At 35.0% G+C, this 26,200-nt stretch overlaps 1 protein-coding gene across 1 annotated transcript in view; it reads right to left on the minus strand.

The window, feature by feature from the left end:
* Positions 1-21,147, minus strand: part of LOC132561724 (A disintegrin and metalloproteinase with thrombospondin motifs adt-2-like) — a 34,350-nt gene extending 13,203 nt beyond the window's left edge. The window contains exons 1-4 of the mRNA XM_060226426.1: positions 21,051-21,147; positions 9,556-9,749; positions 8,826-8,909; positions 7,842-7,962 (exon numbers count right to left, since the gene is read on the minus strand). Coding sequence (XP_060082409.1) covers positions 7,842-7,962; positions 8,826-8,909; positions 9,556-9,749; positions 21,051-21,147 — 496 coding nt within the window. The remainder of the gene's footprint in view (positions 1-7,841; positions 7,963-8,825; positions 8,910-9,555; positions 9,750-21,050) is intronic.
* Positions 21,148-26,200: the final 5,053 nt, after the last annotated feature.

Raw genomic sequence — 26,200 nt, forward strand, 5'->3', positions numbered from 1 at the left:
TAGCCACTATGCACACTACACTCGGTATCTAAATACATTCATCGTGTACACAAATAAATAAACCAAACGAAAATTTAAAAAATGATCAGAAAAAAGGATTTTCTTCTATTTCAATCTCAATACGACATATATGCTAAGTGATAACAGTTTCTATGCAAATGTTGATCCTATATAATATTAAGCAAAAATGCAAATTGACTGCAAAATGCAAATTGACTGCAAAAATGCATTTTGACGGCAAAACTGAATTTTATTTCAGTCCTAATATAAGACTATATATATGTTAAGTGACAATAAGCTTATTAATGGCATAAACTACCACAACACTAAATGCAGCAAATGGAATTTGTTATATTTCTAAAGCTAGAGACTCACAATATAAATCACACTAAATACAGAATAACAAAATACAATAAATGAAAAAAATGAAGTTTTATTTCATTCCTAGAATAGAGAGACAGATATGCTAAGTGACCTATCTGTCAGGAAAATGCTCTACACATGACGGTAATATTGTTGGTAACACGGTGTGGTGGCAGAATGGACATCATATATGATTTATAATGCCCCACTGACAGAAGGTGAGAGACAGACGCTTTATCGCTGTAAGTAATTCTACATCAATAAAGTCTCTGGATGTGTCGATAATAAGTGTTAACCTTCGTCATGCTCTACAAACAGTGCATGACAATATATATATATATATATCTGTGTGTTCAACAGTAACAATCAACAATATAAACTATAAGAGGAAAAATTAGAGGAGATAAAAATGAGATGTATGAATAGGATGTTAAAAGAGAAAAATAAGTTTTAAATTAACTTCTGGCATAGTTATCCAGTATAACTGTTTACCTAAAAACATAATGATTGATATACGGGCGATTTGAATTAGAACTATAAAAAAAACAGTATACTTGAACACCAGATACTTTCTCATGGGGCTTAAATGGCTTGGTCCTCCCCTCTCCCATATATCCACCCCTTTTCCCCCACTCCTCACAAAAAAAAAAAAAATGAAAAAAAGTGGGTACAAGAATTTGTGGGTTCAATACCACGAAAAAATATAGTAAAAAAAAATAGGAATATTTCGGAGAAATTATCAGGCAGGTATCACCTTAGGTTTTAACCTCTTTATCGTAAACAATTTATAAAAATCATCGAGAAATAAAACATTTTCATATTTATTGTATGATAGCACCAACTTTAATGATCGAATCTGACACCAGTCCTAGATCCGTAAGTACATATCTGATATCAAGATTTTCATAATTTAGAGCGAGAAACAGTAGAGCCAAACAATGAATTAAAGTGCACCATTTCGTCCTTCTAGGACTCGTCAGTGATGCTAAAATTTTGAAACCTAGGAGGCGACTTGGGCAAATCCAAACTGATCAAAAGAAAAGTCAAATTCAATACGTGGAGGTGCGGTATAATTAACAGAAATGTGCGGAACGTTGAATTGGACATTTTGATATTTTATCAATTTTGGGTATCTGTCAGCAATCATTGATGTCATTGTTGTATACTGTTTGGAAGGCATTATCGTTATTTCAAAGAAAACAAGTTGCGAATGAGGAGTAAGCAATGAAGAAAGTATAGATTGATAAATACGATTTCTTAGGTTACCATCACTGACAGTTTTGTTCAGTTGCACTTTGTATGACCAGACAGAAATACTATTTCTCATGGCAAAATGCCAAACTAGAACTCCAGGTAATTGTCTTTGTGAAGAGGTGAAACGCCTCCACATTTCCTGTCACCTTTTATGACATTTTCAGAGCACACTACAATATTATATGAATGAGGTTGTGCCTCCTGACAGAGAAATATAGTTGTATGTTCTCGTTCTTACTTATTGTGCCTCGTATACATATTGATAACAAATAAGAAGTGTTATCAACCTTAATGATAACCTATTCGGTATATTTTGGGGTTGTACAAGTGGTACATGTTGTATATGTTTAAACAATTGGTACACAAGCTGTCGTTTTATATTGTCATGTTATTTCTGTGTTGAAGACGGAGGATATGTTTTACATGGCGGGTGTCGTCGATGAAGCAGAAGGCGCTTACCCTTACGGAATAGCTGATCTTATTTTCCTCGTACACTTTCAAATGACTCCGTGTGAATCTTTCTTTTGTTCATATTTTGCATAAGTTTTATGAAATTTGAGATCGGAATATGATTATGTTGACATGTTGGTATTTTCTTGATGTTTTTGGTTGGCAGCTTGAAGACGTATTACATCTTTACATGTCGATAACAAGTTTACCATGTCTACTAAAGAAGTGTGTGAATGTCGATGTATTAACTGTATGGTATTGTTATACATAATCATTGCCGACATGACAAATAGGGTTTCACATCAATCAACATTTTACAGAATAACAACACTATCATGCCATGTAACAACATTTTACGTGCATCAAATTTTTGCTTGATTCGCGACGAATTACGAACGTGAATATTTCAATAAAATATCGTCAGCAACAGATTTCGGTACATATAACAAGCAGCCTCAATCACATTATAAGTAAATTATAGTCACCTGATTGTGACACTGTCAGTTACCATAGAAACTGGCTGTTGGTGATGAACAGCTACATGTAACGTTTGTCCTATAGTAAATCATATTAAACTTGTCGAAGCTATCTCCTCTGTAGTTTGATGTCACCGATCAGAGGATCGTGGTTATATCATACCAAGAAAATTACAAAACAGTAGATCAGTAGACATTGGGTCCTGCTATAACAGATCCGCCACTATATTTCTCCTAGCTTTGAGCCATGCTGATTTGTGTATTTGTAATACATCAATCTTACCACACAGACACGTATCATAACGACAAAGACAATAGACCTTCTCAGGTGTACTAATTACCATAATTCTTCTAAAGTCATCAATTATGATAATAAATAATTAAACTTGACATTTAATTATCACCCTACATTACATGGCTATTGTAGAAAGGTTCAAACGTTTGTAACACAAAATGTGACAGTATAATTTCTATATTCGCATTGTTTTATTTTAATTTTAATTTCATTCAAAGCATACATAACGAAATAATTAAGCATAATAAATTCTAAAAAGACAATAACTAGGCTCACTGTATCATTTCTCATTTCTTACACCTTTGTAAAATTTTCATTTACTCACTGTTAAACGAAGGATATTATGACGTCACAAAATAATATAGGTCTTCACCTGTTTGTCAAATGGCTATTTGTATGATGTCATTTACAACAGTATGTTTATACAAATGACAATATATATAAGGTTATCTACCTTGACAAAATACTAGCTCATTTACGTTCAAGAGACGCAGTCAATGATCTAATGCTTTTATCGTAACAAACAATGTCGACAGATCTGAAAGTACAGGGAGGATCCATCCGACTAGGTCACCTGTGACAACATACTATCACATGACCCCGCAGCTCATTGGCATTCTCCCCTAATGTAAGTGGTAACTTTGGCAGCCTGAAATACAGCTAACGGGGCATATAAGAATACACGCTAGCACTTTCGGTGTTTGGTATACAAAATTCTCATGTGTGTATTGCATGTTTTAGTTAACTTAGAAATCTTTTCCTAGACTCTTTACTCTCGTAAATGAGACAGAAAAATCTCGCGCTCTACCAATATCTCGTTCTATATGTCGATAACTGAATGCGACATTTGGCGCACACTGATGTCATAACTAAACTGACGTCATATCCAATGATCTTTCTAAGTTATGAGCAACAATCGATCTTATTGAATCAGATGGAAAAGCTCACAATCGGAAATAATTGATGTTTTTTTTACGTTTTTTAATACAATCATAAGATAGACTTACATCCAGCACAAAAAAGTCTATCATTGCTGACTTCAAACTACTTTTGATGTTGTTAATATAATTTCTATATATGTTTATGACACTTAAAATATATTAAGCTATCAACTGAAATAAAGTCAAATTTCGTTAATAAACCCGTTTTTATGGAAGCAGTGTCCTTACAGCATGTTTATTCCGTTACACGTAACGAGGTTTACATTACGTTTCCCAGTGGATATTTATAAATTAATTGTGACTGTATGCGGTTACCTCTCTCAGTATAATTAAAAACCATAAGTCAATAAACTTTGTTGCTAAGACATAGGTTAATGACCTAATTAAGTACAGACAAAATGTGTCCACGAGGGAAGACAGCTCATAAATTTAAATGACAACTCATTATGTATGATAACGTGTCATGGTTATTGGCATACTAACACCTTCATTTGATTAATCACTAAAAACGTGTTGTTGGGTCGGACTGAACATTGACCGGTTACATTGTACCTTAACATGGAATGAGGCCTTTAGGAAAATAGTACTTAGCCAACCCCAGCAATTCTGGCTCCGAAACAGATATGGACTTGGCTAACCCAATTATTTTTGGCTCCGACACAGTATAAAGACCCTCGTCATGTCATTAAATTGATAATCCTTGTCTAATATAACACTGATGCTTTACAAAAACAATATTACGCACCAAATATGTCATTATTTAGACATAACTTGCTTATTGTTGAATTTGTAGATGCATTTATTGGTTTTTTTTTTCTGATATTGTCTGTTCCACATGATTTCAAATGTGGATTTCGTCTTTGTGTGTTGCCATGATGTCAAAACAACTGCTGTGATATTTACAAACCTATGTGCTTATTTATTAAATAAGGTATTTTCCGTAGGAACAACAAAAATGTATAATTCAGGATTCATTTGACATACTCTACAGCGATATAAGGGAAAACTCACTTTTACCAAACCTTTACAGCAGTTCGACCGACATCTGAATTTATCCTCACCTTTATGTGTAAAGCTTGATAAAGATTCTTCCCATTGGTTTTAGATTTGTCTGTCCCAATTGCACAAAAATTGGACAATTCTTATTCACAAATGAACACCAATTCAGATTTGAGATACAAATTATAATTTGGCCTAATAAGAAAATTGCAGCCGTTGTTAAAACGGATATGTTTAAAATAACATGAGAACATTCACTAGATTTTTCCAAAACTTATTGTTTGTATCTATTTCAGTGTTATGGTACAGTGTAAACATACGGTCACGCCTACAAACTGAGTCATATGGACACTGTCAACACTATATTTTACTATATCTATCATAATCTATTGTAAGAGATATAACAGTTACCTATAGACTAAAAGAAGACGTCAAGTACCCTATAAACATCAAATAAACACACAAAGATGCCATATAAACGGTTAAGTAGCAATGTCCTCTATGAACTGTAGATGCCGTAAAATATACAAATATAGCATGGTGTCAACACATGAAATTATCTCAGCTTGAAAACAACACAAAACTAAAACATTGACGTGTATTTATCAAAATAACGGTTACAGTACAAGACGACATCCCAGCATTCCTTGGTGACCTAAATGGCAGTATCTCGCAGGACAAAACAAATTAAGGTTTCCAAAGAGGCTTAAAATACATGCATAACATTTGTAGCACCTGACAGCTTTTGTGTAGGCGTTTGATATGGACGGTTTTTATGGCTATCAGCAACATTTAAGAACAAACAACAAAGTGTGTTTATTCCGTTACGACGGAGTAATTCCAGTTTTTGTGAGATCAATACGACATCTGAAGTTTGTAAACAATAGACAAGACAAAATTTAGCACACTTTAGCAATAGGTAAATATCAGCGGAGACACTTTTAGCACTGAAGAAGTCGTCAAATGACCGACAAACGCGTAACACAAAGGTTCAAAAGATGCAGGTGGAAAATTATGGGGAATTTTTATGGTCGCCATTGTGATCTCATTGAGGAATATTCTATCACGTTGTGCGCCATGAAGCTGAACGTATCTAATGCTCTATTGAGAACGTACCATTGCTTACTTGGATTGACCAAGATTTACATGGAGGCTGTCGATGAAGCAGAAGACACTATTCTTCCGGAACACCTGGTTTTATTCTCCTTGTACGTTTACAAGAGTCTCCGTGTAAATCTTTCTTTTGTTCATATTTTGTCCTAGTTTTATGGAATTTGAGTTTGAATTATGTTGCCATGTTCGTATTTTCGTGATGTTTTTCTTTTCTTTTTTAATGAAATCTAGAATGATGATTACAACTCGGGACTTGACGTGCTTTAACAGGTCACGACGTTCTCCTCTTTCTTAATTACACAGTTGACATTACAACATTGAAAAATGCGACACGGCAAAAAGTAATGATTTAGTTTTTATGTGTAATAGAATGATATAAAAAAACTGGAAAGCATGCTTGGAGATAGTAAGCCATGGATCATTTGAGTGAAAACTCTTTATTTAGGCCTAATGAAACATAAACATGTACAGCCAACAGGTAAAGTAATGATAGTGCATGATGATTAGATGTGTTTTAGCTGCTTCGTACACCAATGGAATTGTATTAATATTAAATTACATACACCTATACATGTTCTCGTTGTTACAGGTGTTAGAGTCACCTGTTTGTGGCTTCAAAAAATTTACGAATACTCAAGTAAGAAAAGACAAATTTCAATGACTTTAAATCAAAGCACAGGGTGTAAAAGGAAGAATGTCTAAGGAAAGATAAAGAAAACTGTATAAAGACAAATTTAAAAAGTGAATAGTACATTTATTGCATATATAAATTACGGCACAGTACAACCAAACCACAGTACAACCAAACAATTACACTATCATTTAGCAGTTATCAGTGAGGGCAAGGACTTAAATGTAGCGTAGGAGGCGACAGCGGAAAATCCAAATTGATCAAAAGAAAAGAAAAAATGTAGATGGGAGGTTCATTGGCCCAATAATTAAACACATTCCGTAATTTTCATACATCAAGTAATTTTAGAAGAATGTCAAGCGCATGTGTATATTCTAAGACGTATTTCGAATTGTAAAATATTGAAAATATGAGGACTACTTGGTTCATTTCTATCTTAAACATTAGTCGAAGAGTCCTTACAGGGAAAGGTATCGGGTTAAAAATATTAACTCGAAAAACACTGCCTTATTGCAGGAGAATGACACAAATAATAAGTACTCATTAACGATTAAAAATACTGTTTTTACTTAGATTTGTTTTCAAAGTGCGAACTTCAGAATTCATGCCATATTGTCAATGGGGCTTCATTTTTAAAGCAGAACAATATCTTAATTAATATCATAATAAAACGGTCTGTCTATAAGCCATTGAATTCTCACTCAAAAGACAAGACAAACATTAGATCTGAGTGTACCAGTTCTTAAGATTACTGAGTAACACAATAAATAAAGCACCATTCCTTCAATACACATTTTATATACAATGTTGGAACTCTCAGATACATTAATTGGGATTTTTCTACAAAACATCTCCAAATGAACATCAATAGTCTAGAAAGGTAATAGAGAAAAAGAACTGTCAATACTAGACACATTTAAGTAATGTCAGGCTCTCAAATGAGAAACAAAAATTGAATTTGCAACCAAGTTATAAGTTTTGATATACTCACAAGGTTAGGTTTTATATTTCTTAAGTCCTACTATGGCCATGTATATAAAGACTACCTATGTGGTGTGTGTGCAGAAGCTGTGATTCTTTACATAATCCAAGAGTAAAACCGTTTTTAATGACTTTGGTCTTCCCGACTAAGGAAGATAACTGTAATGGGAAAACTTCCTCACAGACGCAAACGCTCACTTAAACAATTTAAATGGAAAAGAATTTACGAACATGTCTAAAATTTAGGTGCAACTTAGGAATTGTGCAACGGGACAACAGCCACTATTATTAAGCTCTGAATGGTAGAGATAAAGACATAGTACAACTGTTTTACTTACTTGCCACGAACGTACTGCTCCGCTTTGTAATGTGATGTGATGATTTATTAATAAAGAGATGAGACAGAGAAGAAGATGGCGCCACCATGTGAGCTTTGTCATCTGATATATATACACCCTCCTGTAGAAAAAAACAACATAATTATTAAAATACCAGTAACATAATGCTATACTTATCGCTAGTGTTGTATAGTGTAATACCATCCTTATTGACTTGTGTTGTCTGGTGTGATATTCTCCTTATCGACTTGTATTGTCTGGTGTGATATTCTACTTATCGTCTTGTGTTGTCTGGTGTGATATTCTCCTTATCAATTTGTATTGTCTGGTGTGATATTCTACTTATCGACTTGTATTGTCTGGTGTGATATTCTCCTTATCGTCTCGTGTTGTCTGGTGTGATATTCTCCTTATCGATTTGTATTTTCTGGTGTGATATTCTTCTTATCGACTTGTGTTGTCTGGTGTGATATTCTCCTTATCGTCTTCGGTTGTCTGGTGTAATATTCTCCTTATCGATTTGTATTGTATTGTGTAATATTCTCCTTATCGTCTTGGTTTGTCTGGTGTGATATTCTCCTTATCGTCTTGTGTTGTCTAGTGTAATATCATCCTTATCGACTCGTGTTGTCTGGTGTAATTTCATCCCTAATATTCTTTGTTTTTTGACATAATTTATAGAGATACACATGATTCTGTGCTTGTATGATTAACTTTGTTGTGTCCTATTCATTCTTTGATAGCTTAAATGCTTAATGAAATGAAATAAAATTTTAATAAAATGAAATTAATGTATCAATTCTTCCTTTTGTTGACAGTAACGTCGTTCTTCCCTCAAATAAAGCTACAAACTGCATGGTATGAAAACAATATTTGGTTAAATGTATTTTTGTGTTATAGTGCGACAGCGATAACAGTAATTACCAATTATTTAATCTAAAATACTGATTTTCATCCATTAAATATTAATGAAAGCGTACTTACTAATTGTTTATTTTTTCTTCCATCTTTGTTTACTTTTACAGCAAATGCACCGACTCTATCTTTTGAATGATAAAATGCAACATCCTGAAAAAATAAAGTCAAGTGTACATTTCTTTGTAAAACAGTTTGGGTATGTTGACACCCTCTAATGAACCTGATCATTGCTGTTTTTATCATCTAAATGGACACCTCAGTACTCATTTAGGCATAAGTGAATTAGGTAGAAACAACCTAGGGTTGAGACGGGGATCCCCCTTTCCATAACCATGCCGACACATACATAACATACAGTAAGAAAACAACAACACAACATAAAAAAAAGAAAATACCAACACGTCAACATAATCATTATCCACAGTCAAATTCAGTAAACCAAGCGCAAAAATGAACAAAAGAAAGATTTAAACGGACACTCCTGAAAAGGTACAAGGAGAATAAGACCATGTGTTCCGGAAGAGTCAGCGTCTTCTAAAACTAGGGCAAAATATGAACAAAAGAAAGATTTACACGGACAGATCTTCTGTTTCATTGACGACAGAAAGAGAGTGTCTGTTGATTCCGAAAAGTATTACCCAAGGACTAGTGCGTTGTACATAGTAATCGGTAGATATACCTTTCTGCACTATCAATAGAATAACATCTAAATGGTCTCATTTTCCATTAAGAACAACTTTTTCACATTTCATTATGACCTTGGACAAACCATGAAATCATGTATTATTACACTTACTTCTACTTCCCCTTGCTCACACAAGGTGTGTCCCTGTATAATGAAACACAGTGGAGAATTGATGTCGATATTGTCTTTACGTTTAAGTTGTAAAGTATCGGTCCGACCTTGGTCTTCTATCACAAAATTCACGTGTTTTGGATGTGATGACGTCACGGATTGTTCGTCCATCCGAATGTTGTAGTGGAACGCACCTGTAGAAATAAAGGGGAACAATTATATTAGCAAGGCTCATGAATTTATTTAATGTCATTTTTATGAATAGTGATGTTTTACCACTGCTTAGTAAATCAGCAGGTTGTATATTGATAAGTCAATAACCAGCAAGAGAACATCCCCTCACCTTTTTATCAAAGTTAATAAAAAACCGTTTATGAACGGTAACCAATGACAACAATATGTTAACAAAATATTACTTCAAGCCCGAAATCGAACAGATGAGGTGTAAAAACACAACAGAAAACTTTACGCTAAGAATAAGACCAGGTATTCTGAAAGGAAAAGCGTCCTCATTTTCGTTTACGATATCTATGATATAAATGCTGATCGATCAGGAAACGTTATTCATTGTTGTTTCAATAACGATGACACTTCTAGGCAATCGAATTAACTTCCCTTGAAAATCAAGGCGAGATGACGTTCTCTTAAAATTGAAAATTATTCAATCATTCTTAATTTACTTAATTTTAGAATTTATTACAGTCAACGATCCTCAAGAACATGATTTACATAATACTTAAAAGCTTTTCTTTTGTCCTCCCTGTCATTCTTATTTGATTAAACATAAAACTGAATTCATATGATTGATTTTACCTGAATTAAGACCTTAAAACAATAATTAGTTTCCATTTTAATGTGATATAGGTATCATTTCATTATAATCATTTTGCTTTGTTGAATTAAGTGGATTGCACTCTCTTTGATTTTACAAGTATACTGAGTTGGATCTCGAGATTTAGAAAATGTGACTACGGAATAAAAACAGGTGCACATGCACTCAAAAAGACACCTTAGTCACTTTGTGTATTCAGATTGCCAGCAGTACGTTTGTAAGTATTTTTTCCCTCAGACGAGACGTCGGACAACGTGTGTTTTTATAAGAAGAAAGGTATACACTATCTGTATATAGAACCCAAGAACATTTGAAGCTAGATAGTAAACTTAGTGTGCCGAGCTTGACGTATGACGTCTCGATTTTGACACGTGACCTTGACCTTATTGACATCAACCTTGAGATAACCATTGAAGACTGGTGTTGATGAAGCGATCCCGTCAGTTATCCACCAGAAGGCATTCTATCACTGGTCCCTATGGATATGTGATACGTGAGGCTTTTACCTAAGTCTATACAGCTGACGTCAGCTGTTCGTCCTCAAAACACATCTTTATGTCTTATTCAAATGTTGTAAATTATATTTACAAATGGGACAATTATAAACATAAAACAACTTGCTCAAGTTCACTTTGTTGGAAAAATATTTATTAGACTGTCAATTATTGAAAATTGATAAATATTATCGACGAACATGGACTTTTGTATTCATAACCTGTGTTTAATAATAGCTAGTTTAATTAAGACTTGCTCAGTAGCCTATGTGTCATGATAGAAGATACATGACCTTGTTTTATTCATGTTTAATTTTCATGAATGCAAACTTTGTTGAGATGCTATATAACAGGGGATTGTAATTTAACGTGTGACTCATTTAGTTTGACAAACATCAGAGATTTTCTGTTATATATTTCATTATAAATGTCTTCCATTACGAAGAGTTAAAACTTTAGCAATTTAATCTATCACCTACCCTTACTGTACTTTATTCTAAATTTGTAATGAATGGTGCAATTCACTTGTGTGTCCTCTCTTAATCACAAAACACATACACACGCACTTTCGGGCCCCGCCAAACGCTGGTTTTTTCACAATATAGAACGCGGGGTACATGTGTTTGATAAACTCATATTTGTTATTTCATACTACTTTATATTATTGATCAAAGACTTGAAAACAATGTCACAGCAATCCTTCCTCGGCCTCAATTCAACTTAGACATGAATGATTTCCAGTGTTTATGTTTAACGCAATTCTGTAAGCCAATCAAAAGCAACATTATAAATCATCAGTATGTTTAATGGCTGACAACAGTTTCACCCAATAGAAAGCCTTGTTTCAACACAATCACATTGACTCATTTTGAAGTATATGATAATTTCCGTGTGACGAGTGTTACATCTGATTTAAAGAAGCACCATCGCTGTTATCATATGTAATGCCATCGTCAAAAGAATATTCGCGAGACATTTGAATTCGCGAATGATGCTTATCGCGAATAAAATAAGTTATTTACAGTATGTTTACCAAACATACAGAAAACTAGTAACTTTAAGTAGATGTGATACTCTGAAAGTCATTGACGTGTGTATAGCGGGGTAATACACAATATGATTGGTATAAGCAGACGTCAATCAGACAGTGAACGACTACAGAGATATAAATAGCCGACGGCCATGTTTAATGTCTATACTCGTCATACGAGTTGATATTTATGACCAGGTGGTTGGACTAACTGTGAGATGACGTCAGACTTTAGATACACATAGATCTATATGATGAACGTGGTGTTCAGATGTTTGCCTCTTCAATATACATATTGATTACGATTTCAGAGACACGACATACGATAGTATAACTATATACACACCTTTACATCTAATTAGCCTAGTGACCTATTGGTTTACATGTTATCAAATATGATCGTTTATTGGAAATCAGAGCGAGTCCACCGGAATAAAATGAAAACCGTTGAGGGAAGAAAATCATGTTACTACGCGTTATTAACAAATTGTTCTTGTCATAAAGCATATATTTTAGTGGCAATTTAATTTAACGCTTTTTTACGCTGAAAATCTCGCGCTTAAACATAACTTCGCTAAAGATTATTGCGCTAAACTATAATAGTGTTAATTGCAGTTTCTATGTTGTTTTAATGGATGTACTTATTCTATTATAACACTATTTTGGTAAAAAGATTATTGCGCTGAACTGTTTGTTTGCGTCAAATGAATTACATTTACAGTATAGGGCTAATAAGTGGTAGATGGTTTTATAGGTGCTTACTTAGCATTCTTTATTTATTTATCTATTTTCCTTTTTTGGAAGCTTTTGCAACACTAAACTGAAAGCTAAAGCCATAGATTACTAACTTTTTAATGTCACGAAGCTAACTTATCTGATACTATAAAAGGTTGTACCGTATCCTACATTCTTCTTATTATTGACGTTTTTTTTACTTTATTTTAAAAAGAATATCGACAGTGATGGAGTTCAAAGGTCAAGTTCATAAAATATCAAGTAACAGGTAGGTTGTATTACTCTTGAACTTAATGAGTATCTGTCTTATAGCATTCACTGGTAAACCTGGATTCACATACATACGATACCATCTTACTGACCACAGTTATATAAGGAAACCTGTTGTCTATGATTCCATGCAGTCGTTTGTGATTAAGTGTGCTTTATCGATCAAGCGTTCACTGATCCGTGACGCTAACACACCCATTATGTACACTGTCATTGACTGAGCCAGAACTGCAAGGTTATTAATTGATATAAGTATATACATGATGTTGAGGAGCATCGTCATGATTAGTTGGTGGGTTCTACACTGTATTTCTGATTTAAAACATCACTGAGGCGAACTTAAAATTTACCTGCAAACACTTTTATGCACAATCCGAAATAAGAAATTTCCAGTTCGAAGTATGTAGCTATAACACGTCCGTACGTCCCTACCTTGTTTAGTATGGTTTGATTCTTTGATGAACTATAATCACACATGTAGTTCACGCGACTTGCTATAATGCTAAATGCCACTTCCTGGGCGATGGCTTGGCTCTAAAGGTCATAGAGGTTCAAAATTGTCAGAGATTTTAGATTTTCGAAATTTACTTTGTTTAAGCATTTTGCAAAATTAAAAATTCAGACATATTTATATAATCAATTAATTACTTGTTATGATAATAAATGTTAATGGTATAATCTATCTATATCGTTACTGATTTGGTTTGTTTTCAACACCTTAGGTCCCTTAAATGACTGCTAGTTCTAGATCGACGCAGTTTGTTGTAGAATCTAACATCATTCTAAAATGTATCATTATTTAGTAATACCAGTGCACATAACGCCAAAGACCCTAATAATATTGGCTACAAACTTATACTTTTTTCAATGGCTGTACCAGTCAGAAATCGATTGTGATGTCATAAAAACAACATACATTACGTCATTAATTGAAAACGCCGCAACAAAATTGCTGCCTCTGTCTGACTTTGTCCACATTTTTAATTAAATACCTTCCAAAATGGATCTTTTCCGAGTTTTGTGATAAAAATTCAAACGCCAAAACTCGTAAGCAAAATAAAACCTTCTTAGATTCGTTTCATCAAAAAATCATTTATCAAAAAAGACACTTAAGATTCTATTTATATCTGAAGGACAAACCGTGGTATATTTTATATCTTGATTTCCTGGTCGTTTTCCTGTGCAAAATGCTATATCACATCCGTCCTGTATTGATGACCTTCCCTCCCCCTAACATGTGGTTAGTAATGGTCACTTAAGGAATATTGGTCAAGGACATCAAGTTTCTATCTCATGTATTCGCCATCTATAAGAAGGTGATGAATGTGCAGATCGTTTCTCACACTGTATATCGTTTATAACTAGACCAGTCATGTGGCCTGTAGATTTCCCTCACTCTCATACCAGCTTACACGATCGTAAGTTTCCAAAAATCATTTCATTCATTTTATTTAGGATGGTTTCTTTATCAGATTATCACATTTTATAGGGTACAAAATAGAAATTTTAACAACAATGAAGATTACTGAAAAAAAAAATTGATTGTCTTTTCACAGTCGACTGTTATACAATGATGAGGTATTTGGAAATTACGAGAAAAATTGAATTATGGGGCTTTGCGGTTTTGACTTTCCTTTCGAATATTTTGGATTTTCCTCAGTCATCACCAAGGCTTAAAAACTTGGACATCACTGACCAGTCCTACAAGAGCGAAACAATTATATGACGCAGTTTTAATCATTGACTGATTCTGCTATATCTAACTGTATAGCAAGGTGTTATTTACTCGTGTGTCTTTTATACAACCATACAAACACCAGCAAACTGATAAACATTGCATTTATTTCTGTCACAAATATGACAATGGCTCCATTGAAAGCGTGAACGAATGAATCTTTAACACTAAATAGTTATCGCTTACTCTCCCTCTTTGTTTCACGTTTTGTATTGTGTGTATACCGCAATGTATGATATTGTCTTTACTGGCTAAAGAAGTAAAATAACAATATTCTCAGTTATATACATGGCAGGGCCAGCCACACTGATAGCGCAGCCGATCTTTTAAATGCAATATAAGTTTGTGTTGAAATGCATAACTTAGTCTTTATTAGCTAAAGAGGTACCAAAGTAATATTCTCAGTAATTCCTGATATAAGACTGGTCGTATTTTGATTTTTAACAGATTTTTTTTATATAACGTAGAACAGGGGTATATGACAATATCACATTGTGCAGCATCTAACACAAAATCCATCTGGAAGCATACATGAACTGGTGGTATCTCGACATCAAACCATTGGGTATCTAATGGAACGTTTTTGGGAGTACTTGTTATATAAAAGGAACTGTTACGAAAGCTGAAACAAATTTGAAAACTTTTTAGGAGTTTTATCATGATTCGAACATGAAACTACAATATGATACCGTTTTCGGTGATGAGTCCTACAAGAGTATATAACAGGGAAGATGTTTATCAAGGTCAGATTTACGTGTATATATATATTTACTTACTTAAAAACTTTACTAACAGGAAGTAAAACAACTTGTTAATAAAATTATAAGTCATGACTCATAAACCATAAGACACAATTAATATTTTTATGTTGAAGTGATTTATCAAAATGCACACGTAATTTTGAAATGTAATGCATATTTAATGAAGGATTTGTTTTCTTTGTGTAAATAAGTCTTTTCATGTGACAACCACAGGGGATGTTAATGCTGATGTTATTACTGACAAAATACCACATCAGAACACTTCACAGACAAGTCGAGACAATAAAAGGCGACATTGGTAAAACATCACTAGAATCGCAATGCTTGTGAAACTTGATGTTAAAATAATAAATTGTGTTTCCCAAAGTTTACCGAAACACATAACTGCTGATGCTTATTTATGGTCATTTGAGTTAAGCTTAGACTTACTTGACCAAGATTAACCCCCCCCCCAAACGCCCTCCCCGCCCACAAACATCCTGTAATGATTGTACAACATTCACACAAGATATAGGAGTTTTTCAGAGTAAGAGTTAAGTAAAGTAGACTGAAATGATGAATGAAACTGCATCACACAGCTGATTCTGACTTCCAGGACTTGTCAGTAATGATATAACGGTCAAAATTTTGAAATATAAGAGGAAAGGAGGGGGGGGAGGGCTAAAATAGAAACAAAGAATTTTCAAAATGTTTAAGTGCGTTATAATATGCCTTAGGTATATGATCGTAGTATGACACATTAAAAGTGAAATGGAACAAAATACGAGTGACTAATATATCAAATATTAAGTACCATTGAACTAATGAATAAGGGACAAAACTGGGGGTGTATCGAATAAAAAGCGTCTTCCACTTCAACGAAAACATCCGCCATATAAATCTTTGTTCAACCCAAGTAAGTTATGTTACATTCTCAAATGAAAACATGCTATCGAACAACGGGACCAACAGACAAACTAATGATCATCAAACAGTTTCATAACTCCCGAGGAAATAGAATAGCTTAATGTACAGCTTTACAATAACATCAACCTAATCTCAAATCTAACAAGGTGAGAAGTTATAACATATATATCACAACAAATCTGAACCTACCGGAACTCAATGATCGTTTGATATCTGTAAGTATTTACAACAATATTATCATTAGACTGAGTATGATTTGTGAAGTCGACACAGCAGTACTATTTACATTTAAACACTTTATTACAAACAGATTACTATATAAAGCAGAAATTTTCTTTTACGGAGAGTGAAATATTTGTCAATGTAATATTTTAAGTATAACCAAATCCCGTCTGTAATAGCAAACTTCTCACTAGATATGCTTAGAATATTTAAAAAGGACTCAAGGTCCATTATACGAAGTTTATGAAATAAAGGTGTTATAATAGAGATGTATATTCAGTGTATGATATACACATGGTCTCTGACAAAGTAGTGACGTCAGAACTGCTATCCATTAGACCGACAGATTGACTGTCAGGAGACAGGTAGACACTCGTTGTGTCAGAAAGCCTGATCATTTGACTTGCGTGCCTCTCCTAATTAAATGCGCCGATAATTGACTGACATTGTGATTATATATTCTATGAATGATAAAGTCTACACGTCTTATAGTGATGATTGACTCACACAAATGGTTACAAAACATTAGTGTCATTTTACATATGTTTTACGACTGCTATAGTAACAGTGAAATGTTATTCAGGAGAGGACCTAGACAACATGAAGGCCTCCAGTGAACTTTAGCAATTATTCCCCCTAGATCCAACAGTGATCGGCTAATTGCATCAAAGTAATTTCAGAAAGACATTTGCAGCATTTTGACCCTGACTCTTTGTAGAATATTGGTTACAGGAAACTTAAAACGTAAATATTATATTGGAGCTAACTGGATTGTTATGTGAATCAGTGAACTTTCTGCACCAATAAATGAACATCATTGTTTCATATGAAACTGAAGTCACAGGTGATAATAATAACACTGAACCCCAAAGTCACACGTGATGATAAAAACACTGGACACCAAAGTCACACGTGATAATAATAACACTGGACCCCAAAGTCACACGTGATAATAACAACACTGGACCCCCAAAGTCACACGTGATGATAATAACACTGGACCCCCAAAGTCACACGTGATAATAATAACACTGGACCCTAAAGTCACACGAGATAATAATAACACTGGACCCTAAAGTCACACGAGATAATAATAACACTGGACCCTAAAGTCACACGAGATAATAATAACACTGGACCCTAAAGTCACACGAGATAATAATAACACTGGACCCCAAAGTCACACGTGATAATAACAACACTGGACCCCCAAAGTCACACGTGATGATAATAACACTGGACCCCCAAAGTCACACGTGATAATAATAACACTGGACCCTAAAGTCACACGAGATAATAATAACACTGGACCCTAAAGTCACACGAGATAATAATAACACTGGACCCCAAAGTCACACGTGATGATAACAACACTGGACCCCCAAAGTCACACGTGATGATAATAACACTGAACCCCAAAGTCACACGTGATGATAATAACACTGGACCCTAAAGGCACACGTGATAATAATAACACTGGACCCTAAAGTCACACGTGATAATAATAACACTGGACCCTAAAGTCAAACGTGATAATAATAACACTGGACACGAAAGTCACACGTAATAATAATAACACTGGACCCCTAAAGTCACACGTGGTGATAATAACACTGGACCCTAAAAGCACACGTGATAATAATAACACTGGACCCCAAAATCACACGTGATAATAATAACACTGGACCCTAAAGTCAAACGTGATAATAATAACACTGGACACGAAAGTCACACGTAATAATAATAACACTGGACCCCTAAAGTCACACGTGGTAATAATAATACTGGACACCAAAGTCACACGTGATAATAACACTGTTCCCCTTTACGGCGTGATTTGCCAGAAAGTGAAAATAAGTGTCTTATTTAAGAACATAATTGCCATTATTATCTATTGCATTTGGATTTGTTTTGTATGAAAATCATTGTGACTTAAGTTTGTCATTTCATAAGGAAAATTTGTAAATATTCATAGGCAACTTTAATCAAGTTTTAGATTCCTGTGAAACTAAACACAATATTATGATATAGCGCTCTTCAGATAGATATAATACGTTTTATCTCAGAAGCGGAGATAACACGCCATGCACTTCAATACCAAATTACAAAGCTAAGTAGAAACCTCAACACAAAAGACAACCACCCTAATGATCTAAGCACTGATTCTAGGTAAGGTTACTGAACTTTTTTACGATACAAAGATTGATGTAAGACAATATCAGGGTTAGTGTTTTTTGTTTGTTTTTTTTCCTATCGATATGGACTTTAGTTTCGACCTAACAAACACAATGGAACATTATACATAATGATGTCTCTGGAATGTACATAAACATGCTGTTATATATTGCGTTGTTACATGGAGTACATGAATACACGTTTATTACATATATATATATATATGTGTACATTAATCGTAGGTAAACAGTTACCAGGACAACGCTCATGACCTCCATATAATGGTTAATACGTAACAAGCTAATCTAAAGTTAGCTTTTATGTCTTCAGACTATACGTGGAAATAAGAATGTACTAACACATATTCATTTTTATCTAAATTAGACTGAAATACAACTAAAATGAAACACAATTATTACTGTTGTTTGTGTTTTCTGTCAGTTTTCTGGTATATACATTAGGGTATGAATACGGATATATGTTTGGGGGATTGACGTCATAACAACATGGATATATCAGGGTGGATTCTAAACAGTTAGGATCGTATGAGGGCGGATGTCTAGGGAGATACAAACAGTCAGGATCAAACAAGTACGGGTATCTAAGGAGACACCAACAGTCAGGGTCAAATAAGTACGGGTATCTAAGGAGACACCAACAGTCAGGGTCAAATAAGTACGGGTATCTAAGGAGACACCAACAGTCAGGGTCAAATAAGTACGGGTATCTAAGGAGACACCAACAGTCAGGGTCAAATAAGTACGGGTATCTAAGGAGACACCAACAGTCAGGGTCAAATAAGTACGGGTATCTAAGGAGACACCAACAGTCAGGGTCAAATAAGTACGGGTATCTAAGGAGACACCAACAGTCAGGGTCAAATAAGTACGGGTATCTAAGGAGACACCAACAGTCTGGGTCAAATAAGTACGGGTATCTAAGGAGACATCAACAGTCTGGGTCAAATAAGTACGGGTATCTAAGGAGACACCAACAGTCAGGGTCAAATAAGTACGGGTATCTAAGGAGACACCAACAGTCTGGGTCAAATAAGTACGGGTATCTAAGGAGACATCAACAGTCTGGGTCAAATAAGTACGGGTATCTAAGGAGACACCAACAGTCAGGGTCAAATAAGTACGGGTATCTAAGGAGACACCAACAGTCAGGGTCAAATAAGTACAGGTATCTAAGGAGACACCAACAGTCAGGGTCAAATAAGTACGGGTATCTAAGGAGACTCCAACAGTCAGGGTCAAATGAGAGCTGATATCTAAGGAGACACCAACAGTCAGGGTCAAATAAGTACGGGTATCTTCGGAGACACCAACAGTCAGGGTCAAATAAGTACGGGTATCTAAGGAGACACCAACAGTCTGGGTCAAATAAGTACGGGTATCTAAGGAGACATCAACAGTCTGTTTCAAATAAGTATGGATATCTAAGGAGACACCAACAGTCTTGGTCAAATGAGAGCTGATATCTAAGGAGACACCAACAGTCAGGGTAAAATAAGTACGGGTATCTTAGGAGACACCAACAGTCAGGGTCAAATAAGTACGGGTATCTAAGGAGACTCCAACAGTCAGGGTCAAGTAAGTACGGGTATCTCATACACAGTCTCCATTGCAGCTGATCAAATCGGTCTCTTTCATGTCCGCGCATAAGAAGACAAAGTAGAAACTCTGTAAAGGACTCCGAATGATTCGCCTGATAGTTCCCTACTCCTGCATGGGTGTCAGTGGCATATACTTCGTTCTCCATACCTCATTTCCCAGGAGATGTCATACATAACGCATTGAGGCAAACATAGAGGTTAAATGTTAGCAGGCACTGTATCAACCCTACGTTACCAATATATCATTTTAATTAATACAACAAAAGAACACCAAAATGGAAACTTAACCGTGACTCTAACTCCACAGTGATGACATGGAAGTAAATCTTAAACAATAGGTAAAATTACAGCATTGATGTATGGAGAATAACAGCGGAGTTCCGGAAAGGAAAGCGTCTTGTAAATGTAGGTCAGACTAAATAAATGTCACGAGAGACTGGGTATGACAAGAAAACTCTCAGACATAAGTGCAAAAGACTTTTGAAATAATATCATGCTCTTTTATTTTTACATTCAACTTGTCAATAGCTTCAGTTAAATCAATTCTTAATTTGTATTAAAATTTATTAATTCCTAAACGCCTGTATTTTCCTCAGATGAAAATTAAAAAACTAAAAAAAGTAGGTAGGTCAGTGACAGTGAATTAACAATGATCCATCATAGAAAACCATGACTGTCAACGTGTAAGGTTACAGAATACAAAATAAGTAGACCTACCTTCCTGTTTACCTCCCTTAGTTCCGGATGTCCTTGAATATCCGAGGAGCTGTAGAAAGACTGATAGTGTTAACGATAAAGCTAGAACCCGTGTCATGTTTAACTCTCCTAATGTCCGTTATATACAGGTGTTGTTCTAGTAGTGTTATCTTAGCCGGTGTAAATCCTTATTGTTCTTACTCCCTCCGCTGTTGGTGGCATTGGCACTAGTGTGGACGGACCTGACTTCAGCTGACCGTTTTATCGTACGCGAGTGTTCCTTTCTCATACATTTCTGAATTGGAATTCTGGTCTGAATCTTCTTCTTTTTGTAAATCCTAGGTTTTGCTATTGAATTCAATTACTGCAGCTTTTTTTAAATATTTCAAATAAGTGTTTGGTATTTTGTAATTTCCAATAAATGATGTTCAAATGGTCATCTTTCCTGTCCGAAGGTCTATGTGATCCTTGCGACAGAGAAAGTCCGACTGGTCAGCTGGTTTCGTGACCGTACACTGCGCCCTGTAATACAGAAACGTGTATATAGGCTATGTGCTGAGCTAGGATGACAAAACGCACATAGACGAGAGCTGGGAACACTAGGGGGCTGACAGCTTTACTGCTGCAGACCTGTCAATCACAGACGAGTCGTTTGGAGTTACACACAACAAATTATATATCTATAATCACTCACTCATCAATTGAAATTCAATTAGCATAAATATACGATAAATTGGAGGAGTGTTTTAGTATAATTAATTTGGTATCAGTTTGATTTCATATTTCGTGTAAAATGACATTAAGCCGTAAGTACATCTACTGATAAATAACGATGTGTAATGCCAATATTTTATCATATTATTCATACTTACTATATTGATGTTTTACACTAAAGATGAAAGTCCGTTATTAAATACCTTTACAGTAGAAAGATATAGAAATGATTAAAACAAGAAATATCCCAGTATGGGCCTCCTACAGGTGAAACTAAGAAGCAAATCTGCCTCACCATCAGAGAGAGTGGGCTATATAAACAGCGAGAGACCCGGATTGACGTGTGCCTAGCGGGGCAAGACAAGGGAATTAACCCTGGGTCACTCGTTCACAGAGGTGTGATAAGTTATTGTCCAGACTAACACCTTTGCTAACAACCTCCACAAAACACATTTTCTCTTTTTTGTCTCACTAGGGCAAGTTGTGTCTAAGTATTGTCAGCATGAATCATCCATACCAAGATCAGATACTCTCTTCATTACTAACTTTTCTGTGGGCAGTTTGTAAACCTTGATGACTGTTTTAATTCCGGAAATAAGGGCAATATTTTTTCATCAATTAGATGATGATACAAGTGTTTTGATCTATGTGAAATGCTTTCCAGTAACCTAGGGATAGCAACAGCTGATGAGTTTCATTCAATTTGTCATCCTCTTATACAAAAAGTCCTGACTACCATTTCATAAGTGTACAGGTATTTATAACAATCTTCAGATAATAAATTAGTAAATAATTCAGCACGTGGTGGTTAAGAACACGTGTGAGTACAGAGCTCTATAACTTATCACCTGTTTATTTCGTAGAAAGAAGATATACTAACACCATCCTGTTGAGGTGCGTTTCCCATTGTTTAACGTTTTGTAATTGCTTTTCATTGTCCAATAGAATCAATCTGTTGTAAGGAAAAACAATCCCAACATTACTGAACTTTTAATTCTAACTATTGCGCAGTTTATATGGATATACCAGATTTTCAAGAATCGCCTTGACAAGTTATGGAAACACCAGGAAATCTACAACAAATATAGAACAGATATACACGTTACTAGGTAGTGGCAGACTTACAAACTGTACTTCTAAACACGAGTCCGATGGAGAGGAATCATAGAATTCCTGTACTATAGAAAACGATATGCTAAACATACATCCTGTTTTTAGTTGTTTTTTCCAAAACTATGATATGAAATGATCCTACTCCATCCCTTAATCCGTAAGTCATTTGCGTCGTTTGAAAACGTTTCCTGTTTAAAAAGCATACTGTTTAAAGTATAAGAAGCGACAAAGGACCTTGGCTGAATCCCTCTATCTGGTTAATTTAGACTATGTCCAATTGATAGATCTTTTAAATGATTAAACCGTGACTATAACAAAGAATCATTGTGGTATTAACACACAAAGTATCAAATTATATGTCTTACACCCATACATATCGAGTGGAATTCTAGCTGTACATCTACAGTAGAAATAGTTTGTCTCTTGGTTCTGGTTGTTGTATAACCTTGTTCTCATTTGAGAACGTGACATTACTTACTTAGATTGCTCAAGGTTTACACGACAGGTGTCGTCGATGAAGTAGAGGGCGCTTACTCATCCGGAACATCTGGTCTAATTCTCCTTGTTCAGAAGGCTCCGTGCAAATCTTTCTTTTGTTCATTTTTACCAAGTTTTTATTTAATTTGAATTGTTATTATAATTTGGTTGACATGTTGGTATGCCCTTGTTGATGTATTGTAATGTGTGTTACAGTCATCATTATAAAGGATTCCATGTCAGTTTGTCTATTGACAATCACAAGAAATGAAACCGTTCTCATGCTCAAGCATGAACTTTGTGCTCAAGCCTTATGTCTTGTTAAAGTTAAAAATTAATAAATAAGACTGATTTTGCCAAAGAGTTTAAATAAATTTTGAAAGGACTTCAAATCAAAGTTATATTCAAAGTTTATATTTGACATTTGTATTATTTCATATGATTTAGGCGAATTATAAAAAGATCTGCTTGAACACAAAATCTGTGGGGGCTTGAGTATAAGAATGGTTTCATGAATACGGGCCCTGGACAGGAAATGGAAAGTGATCAGACATCTAGCATATACAAATGTGAATCATCCGAGCCAGAGCAGAAGATTGCTCCTGAAATGTAACATGAACGACTGTACGGTTCGACTGATGAGATGTTAAACGATTACGGATATAATCAGTAATCTATGTTTGAGTGCTTTTCTTGGAAGTTACCGTGAAAAACCACAGCCGAAATGTAGTTTCACTTTGAAAATATAATTGAATAGTCATATGTCCTCACATGAATACTAATATTTGGCATTTTCATATACTCGTCATTTGTTATTAGTAACAATACTGGCTTGGAATTTATACATCAGAGGTGAGATAAATCAATATCAACTGTCGTGTGAAAGTGAGATAGAAAAGTGATAAGTATAAAGCCTGACACACTTCCAGTACACTACGAACACTGGTGGAAACCTTTCTATAAAATACTAGGGAAACTTTCTATTTGAAACAGTGATATTATAAATAGACAAAGACTTCTCAACACGAACAGCACAAAACAAACAACGACATGACTTTTATAAAATCACTTTAATTACAATATAAGGAGCTACATCATCCAAAAACAAAAAATAACAAACAAACTTATGAAAAAATAAAAAAAGCAAGATAACACCTACGGAAGTACACCAAACCTCAATAAAATCAACAAAACAAATACGAACGAAAAAGATACCACACAAACAAACAAACAAACAAACAAACAAACAAACAAACAAAACAAAAAATACCGAATCAAACAATATGTATTGTTCTTGTATGTAGAACTGAGATGGATTACACCTGTATGTAGAACCGAGATGGATTACACCAGTATGTAGAACTGAGATGGATTACACCTGTATGTAGAACTGAGATGGATTACACCAGTGTGTAGAACTGAGATGGATTACACCTGTATGTAGACCTGAGATGGATTACACCTGTATGTAGACCTGAGATGGATTACACCTGTATGTAGACCTGAGATGGATTACACCAGTATGTAGAACTGAGATGGATTACACCAGTATGTAGACCTGAGATGGATTACACCAGTATGTAGACCTGAGATGGATTACACCAGTATGTAGAACTGAGATGGATTACACCAGTATGTAGACCTGAGATGGATTACACCAGTATGTAGACCTGAGATGGATTACACCAGTATGTAGAACTGAGATGGATTACACCAGTATGTAGAACTGAGATGGATTACACCAGTATGTAGAACTGAGATGGAATGTTCCTGTATGTAGAACTGAGATGGAATGTTCCTGTATGTAGAACTGAGATGGATTACACCAGTATGTAGACCTGAGATGGAATGTTCCTGTATGTAGAACTGAGATGGATTACACCAGTATGTAGACCTGAGATGGAATGTTCCTGTATGTAGAACTGAGATGGATTACACCAGTATGTAGACCTGAGATGGAATGTTCCTGTATGTAGAACTGAGATGGATTACACCTGTATGTAGAACTGAGATGGATTACACCAGTATGTAGACCTGAGATGGATTACACCTGTATGTAGAACTGAGATGGATTACACCTGTATGTAGAACTGAGATGGATTACACCTGTATGTAGAACTGAGATGGATTACACCTGTATGTAGACCTGAGATGGATTACACCAGTATGTAGACCTGAGATGGATTACACCGGTATGTAGAACTGAGATGGATTACACCAGTATGTAGACCTGAGATGGATTACACCAGTATGTAGAACTGAGATGGATTACACCAGTATGTAGACCTGAGATGGATTACACCAGTATGTAGAACTGAGATGGATTACACCAGTATGTAGAACTGAGATGGATTACACCAGTATGTAGAACTGAGATGGATTACACCAGTATGTAGAACTGAGATGGATTACACCAGTATGTAGACCTGAGATGGATTACACCAGTATGTAGACCTGAGATGGATTACACCAGTATGTAGAACTGAGATGGATTACACCAGTATGTAGAACTGAGATGGATTACACCAGTATGTAGAACTGAGATGGATTACACCTGTATGTAGACCTGAGATGGATTACACCTGTATGTAGACCTGAGATGGATTACACCTGTATGTAGACCTGAGATGGATTACACCAGTATGTAGAACTGAGATGGATTACACCAGTATGTAGAACTGAGATGGATTACACCAGTATGTAGACCTGAGATGGATTACACCAGTATGTAGAACTGAGATGGATTACACCAGTATGTAGACCTGAGATGGATTACACCAGTATGTAGACCTGAGATGGATTACACCAGTATGTAGAACTGAGATGGATTACACCAGTATGTAGAACTGAGATGGAATGTTCCTGTA

This window comes from Ylistrum balloti, unplaced genomic scaffold (genome assembly GCF_031769215.1).
Source record: "Ylistrum balloti isolate Yb309-2 unplaced genomic scaffold, AGI_CSIRO_Ybal_v1 Utg371268, whole genome shotgun sequence".
NCBI lineage: Eukaryota > Metazoa > Mollusca > Bivalvia > Pectinida > Pectinidae > Ylistrum > Ylistrum balloti.